General features: G+C 44.5%; 1 protein-coding gene across 1 annotated transcript; it reads left to right on the top strand.

The window, feature by feature from the left end:
- Positions 1-322: 322 nt before the first annotated feature.
- On the top strand, positions 323-5,171 carry LOC104469114 (gamma-tubulin complex component 4-like; the record flags this gene model as incomplete). Its single annotated transcript, XM_010083488.1, has 6 exons — positions 323-445; positions 918-971; positions 1,405-1,461; positions 2,209-2,288; positions 2,977-3,178; positions 4,917-5,171. Coding segments are annotated over 6 exons (729 nt in total), but the record flags the coding sequence as incomplete, so codon positions are not given.
- Between the last annotated feature and the right edge of the window lie 1,040 nt (positions 5,172-6,211).

Raw genomic sequence — 6,211 nt, 5'->3', positions numbered from 1 at the left:
AGCCGGCGTGTCCCCGCGCTGCAGCGAGCCCTCCTCTGGGCCGTGAAGAGCTCTGAGACCCGAGGGACACGCGCCAGTACAAAGCAGCACTGGGGCCACCGGCGGTGCCCGGTGCTTGCGTGGGTCCACAGAAGAGCTGAATAAAACTGCTCACGTAACTCTTCTTGTGACAAACTCCTGGGTTTTTTCCTGGGGACTCTGGGGGCCAAGGTGCATTTCAACATGTTTCAACCCCTGGCTGCAAGAGTAACGCTGCACATGAACTCCGTTACTCTTTAGACCTTCTCGGGGAGCTGATGTAGATTCTGTTGTTTGCTTTCAGGACCACCATCCGTCTCAGCAAAACCAGAGTGGGCTACATGGCATTTATTTGCGAGCCTTCTGCACAGGTCTGGATTCAGTGCTGCAGCCGTATCGACAGGCACTACTGGACCTAGAACAAGAGGTAAAGGAGAGAGACTGGGAACAAGGGGCTGCCCTCCTACTGACAGATTGTGGAAAGCTGTCATTTCTGCAGTTAACATGCTCAGTAGTAGTAGCTAAAGAGGAGACAAGGTATCTCCCATTCTGTATCAGGAATGTCTTCCAAACTGTTCCTGTCAGGTGCCATTGTAAATGACTCTTCATTCTAATAAGCATCAAGTCCCCTCTCTCTTCAGTTCAGTAAGTGCCCCATCTGCCTCAGTGCTGTCTCAGATTATTGTGACTTATGTTTTCAGTTATAAAGCTTTTTATGAATCTCTGTTAGATTAGCAGCTGTTATATCTTGGGTACTGTTACCATCCAGTGGTTTTTACAGCCTAAAATGGGAAAAAACAACTATGGTAACTAAAGGTTTGGAATATAGAGCCAGACATGCTTTTTTACTTATTCATACCTAATTTTAGTTTTCATTAATTGCTCTGTTGTTCTTACAGTTTCTGGCTGACCCACATCTCTCCATCTCACATGTTAATTATTCCTTGGACCAGGTATGTCATGTTAATAAACAGGTAGTGCTCTTGGGTTACTCTTATCACTTCTTGAGTCTAATAAGGAGGTGGGTGGGATAAGTAAGGGTTAGTCCGTCATGCCATGCCATTTCTTTTTAACGCCTCTACGTGTGTAGTCCCTTGATCATGCTCAGAGGGTCTCTTGCACTCTCCACCTTGACCCTCGCGTATTCTTTGCTGTGTTTAGCCTGAGCTGCAGCTGGAATACAGTAACTTCATGCATCTTGGTCCAGTGGAGGGAGGACATTCTTCCTAGAGATTTTCATGTCACGTTTGTAATTTGTGGGGAAAGACAGATGATAATTTCATTAAATTATTGTAATCAGCCGATGTCCACACTTACTCAAGTATAGTTTTTCTCTCTCTCCCTTGCATAGCAACCTAATTTGATATTTTGCTCCTTATTCTGCAGTTTCAGTTACTCTTCCCCTCTGTGATGGTCATGGTGGAACAGATCAAGACTCAGAAGGTACAGTAAAACTGTAGCTAGTTTCCCTTAACAAGTTTCCTCTTCGTCTGATAAAGTTCTTTCTGCCCTCACCTCAGACCTTTAATACTAGCAAAGACTATGGTTTCAGTAACGGGTGCCCTATTCCTAGTACTGCCGTAAGTACTTTTGCAAATCTGTTTACACTGGATTTGACTTTTCATTATCAGTGTGATCTTTGATGACTTGCATGTTGTACTCACAATACATTTCATAGTACGAGATGCTGCTGGTTGTAATTTATTTTCTGAGTCTGTTTTCTTCTACTGCCACCTGAAAAAAAAAAAGGCAGAAGCTAATATTTTCAAAATCTAGAGATGCTTACTTTTTGGTAAAGGAAATTTTTGAGAGGAGCTTGGGTGTAGAGCCATACACAGAAGGCCTCTTTCTCCACTACATGGTGTATGTTACCTCTTTCTGTAAGACTTCTGAAGCTTGTTAAGGCATTTTCTTGTTAACCAGAAGCACGGTGTTTAAATGTCAATGAATCATAGAATCACAGAATGGTTTGGGTTGGAAAGGACCTTAGAGATCGTCCAGTGCCACCCCCTGCCATGGGCAGGGACACCTCCCACTAGCCCAGGTTGCCCAAAGGCTCATCCAGCCTGGCCTTGAACCCCTCCAGGGATGGGGCATCCACAGCTTCTCTGGGCACCCTGGACCAGTGTCTTAACAGGTCAGTACAGCTCCAAATAACAGACCTAGTCTAACCAACTTTTCTTTCTGCAGATTCATGGATGTCAGATATTGGAGACAGTCCACAAACACAGCTGTGGGGGGTTGCCTCCTGTTCGCAGTGCTCTTGAAAAGTATGTAGATGCAGTAAAGCTATTGTTTAATTCTTCTGTAGGAAGTGGAGTTGGTGTCAAAGTGTTTACCCCACTTGTGAAACCAGTACATGCCAAACAGGATTGCATGATATAAAAGTAGGAGTAGCAGGCAGGGAGAAATGTCAGTCCCCATTATTTATCTAAAGCAAGCTTATGGCAGGAATTAAGGCTTTCTCCATACTTTGGACTTAGGGCTAGGCAAAGTTGAGACCCTATGGTTTTTCTTCTTTTGAGGTCTACATGAACTGTTTTGCATATGGTAGACCTGTTTTGTTTTTGGATCCTTCAAAAGGATGAGTGTGACTCAGTGAGCGTTGCAAGGTTTGTACGTCCACGGGCAGAAAGTCAGACTGCTTAAAAGATAATTTGTGTTCCTGATGAAATGGTAATTGAGTAGAAACAGCAGGACTGTGAAGCCACCACAAACTTAATTATACTTCTGGAATACTAGCAGATCTCCATGAAGAAGCCACATACTCGGAGGATATGTTAGTTTAGTTTTGCAAGTGATTGGACCACCTTTCTCTGCTTAAAAAAAAAAAAAAAAAAAAAAAAAAAACCCCCAGCCATATTGTCTGTCTGACTAACTGGACTTTCCAGAGAGATGTACGATGAGGTTTTGATGACTGCGTGCAAAGGCCCTGCTGTCTCTTTCTCTTGACCTCAGGATTCTGGCTGTGTGTCATGGAGTCATGTACAAGCAGCTCTCTGCCTGGATGCTGCATGGACTGCTGCTAGACCAACACGAAGAGTTCTTCATCAAACAGGGCCCCTCTTCTGGGAATGTCTCTAGCCAGCCTGCAGAGGATGACGATGACCTAGGAATTGGGGGACTTACAGGAAAACAGCTACGAGAACTGCAGGACCTGGTAAGGCTGCAAGTCATAGCTTGGCATCTGTTGATCCTTAGGGGACTAAAACAGACGTATATTGTCTTCTGCTTCAGTGCAAGCTGTGCTAGACTGGACATACATTGAGACCTTAGGCATTAGTGGTGGTGTGAGCAATTGCAAGGGAGAGGGTGTGGGGAGCGTGGGTGTTGACTGGATTTGCACCCGTGCCATTGGCAGCGGGGTCAGGAACCTTTCCTGCACAATCGCTTGTTGTGCCAGTGTTACCTAACAGGGCAATACTACTGACTTTACTGGGGGAAAATGTGCTATGCAAGAGTCAAGAGGCTGCTGAGAACATGTCCAGGGTGCTAAGCTAAGCAAGGGAGCAGCCTGCCAGTCTGCCGGTGAAATGCAGGAACTCTTCATGCAGATGGTACACCACCAGAGTGCCCTGGTGCAAAGCAGCTTTCCCCGTGGGGTGATCTTCCACGCGTTGTGCTTCTGAATAGTGTTTGCACCAGGGACCCGTGAGGAGCAGCTGCGACTCCATGAATTCATACTCCAGTTTACCGTGAGAAGACATTCTGGGGGCACCCGTGGTGTGCTGCAGGCAGCTGGGCTGTGAACACACAGAAGGTTCACCTCCAAAACAACTGTGTTGCATGCTGATTAAGTGTCGTGTAGAGTCTTTGCTGCAAGCAGACTACACACGGCAAAAACAAAGGAAAACTTTAAAAGGCAGTTAGTGAAAAATCTATTATTTCACTCTATCGGATATAAGAAGACTGAAAATTGGTGAGTCTTCTAGATCATGGTGGAAAATGTAGCCACTAAGATGACACCAAAAGAGCCTAATTCTTCTTCAGTATTATTGACTAGCAGTGTTGTCAGTTCTTCACTCAAGAGAGTGAAATAAGAAATCCTGAGTGTTGATGGGACAGACCAATAAAATACTTGGGTATTTCCTCATCTAAAAGTGTCAGAAGAATCTTAAGAATTGCCAAGCTGTTAACATCAGTATACAAACTCATACTGAACTCTCTGTTAAAATGAAGAGTTCTGTAGATGGCAAAATTCGTTAGCACGGTGTTTTTTTGACGATGGACTAATGAACCTAAGTCTGCAATAACAAGAAAGCCAAATGACATAATCAGTATTGCTTCTCTTAAGGAAAATCCTGCCTCTGTACTTGCAGTTCTTTATTAATACACTCAGAAAAAGTTTAGTAACTTACTGTTTTGAACACCTTTCGCAGGAACTGAAAAAAAAAGCCTAATTTATGCTAGTGAGCCTTCATATCTTTAACCTACTTGCCTTCTAGTGGAGGTATTTATATTTGACCTGTATCCCAAGTGATGTAGCAGTGTTAAAACATACAGGAACGGGGATAGGGGAGGATTATTTTTGGTGATGTTAATTAACACTGTTACGGCTGCAAAAAAACTAATGTAATGCAGTTGCAACAAAAATTCCATTTGCTGATGTAATATTATCCTTTGGGAGAGCCAATTTGCTGCTATTCCACAAATGTTTAGCTTCTCCTTTTCCTGCTTCTGCTCTCCTTTCTGATGAAAGCAACATCTCTGGCATACCAGCATCATACAGTAGTTTGCAGGGTTACGTAAATAACACAGATCAGGTTTGCTGCCTTTCTGCTTACTTCCAATGCACTTGGATTCCCCCTCCCACACAGACATACCTCTTTATATACTTTTTCTGTCTGGTTTTCTCACACTTTTTTTGCTTGGTTTCTTTTCCCCGGGGTCTCTGACAGCGCTTGATTGAGGAGGAGAACATGTTAGCTCCATCTCTGAAACAGTTTTCTCTGCGAGTAGAAATGCTGCCTTCCTACATTCCCGTGCGGGTTGCTGAGAAAATCCTCTTTGTGGGAGAATCCGTGCAGATGTTTGAGAATCAAAATGTGAACCTGACCAGAAAAGGTAAGGAGCATCTTTCCTGCAGCCTTTGCTCAGTTATGAGTGACTGACAGGCATTTTCCAAAATGCTGTATTAACGGATTCCTCGCAAGTCACCGACTATTGGCTGATCCTCTTGGAACAGATCCTGTGCCAGGCCAGAGCAGTGGTTCCAGTGTTCTGCTTCCAATTGATTCCAAGGGAGAATGAGTAAATAACACTTCACAAACCTAGTCTCTAGGTTTCCACCAACAAGTCACCGTGTGATTTGCTCTGGTTAAAAAAAGCAATTCCAAAGGTTGTGTTTTGTTTTCAGTTTGCATCTCTGTCCCCGAAGGGTGCTCACAGACACAAAGGCATGTCTTGCTGAGGGTATACATTGCAAACAGCATCAGGATTAAAACACATCCACAAACATGAAAGATTAATTGCAAGGTGGTCCCCAAGGCCCCTGTGGAAGACGATCAAGATGGAGCCTTTAAGACAGCAAGAGAGAGAGACAATTCCAGCTGACAGCTCTCTTTGAGAGCCTGATGAGTTTCCATAGGAGATGGTTTTGGAAACGCATCCCTACCCCAACTGGGGAGGACTGCGGGGGCGGCTCTGTCTTGAGCTTGTGTGTGCTCAAATGACTCGAGTGACAGTGCCGAGAACAAACGATCAATTAAATTGGATGGTTTTCTTGCTTTAGGAGACGTGAAGTGAAAATAAGTTGGTATTCTAGCTTAGCTGGTTTAACAAAAAAAAAAAAATCCCCAAGTTTAAGGAGTAGGGTAGATCGGAAAGGCGGGGGTGGGTGGAAAACCAAACCAGCTGGTTAATGTGGCAGAAAAGTCGTGGGTTCAAAGATTTCTCTCCGTCTAGGAAAAGAGCTGTTAGTGGCAATGATTTATATAGGAAATATTTTGTTTTTTTACTGATACCACAGCACTGCCCTCGCAAGTGTCTTTACCATGACTGTTTGCAATAGTCATCTCGTACCTTGGCACTTGCAGCTTGAGGCTGCCTCAGCCTCCCCTTCCTCACTGCGCCCGATGGTGCTGCCTGGGCAGCGTCCTGCCCTGCTCTGCCAGAGGGGTCTGCGCTTCTCCAGATGGTATTCCTTTTCACTGTCCAGAACACTTCTCTCATTGCTGCACAGGCTCCATCCTCA

Source organism: Pterocles gutturalis, unplaced genomic scaffold, assembly GCF_000699245.1.
Source record: "Pterocles gutturalis isolate BGI_N339 unplaced genomic scaffold, ASM69924v1 scaffold44690, whole genome shotgun sequence".
Taxonomy (NCBI): domain Eukaryota; kingdom Metazoa; phylum Chordata; class Aves; order Pterocliformes; family Pteroclidae; genus Pterocles; species Pterocles gutturalis.
The sequence above is the reverse complement of the archived record's forward strand: the minus strand, read 5'-3'. Positions and strand labels throughout refer to the sequence as shown.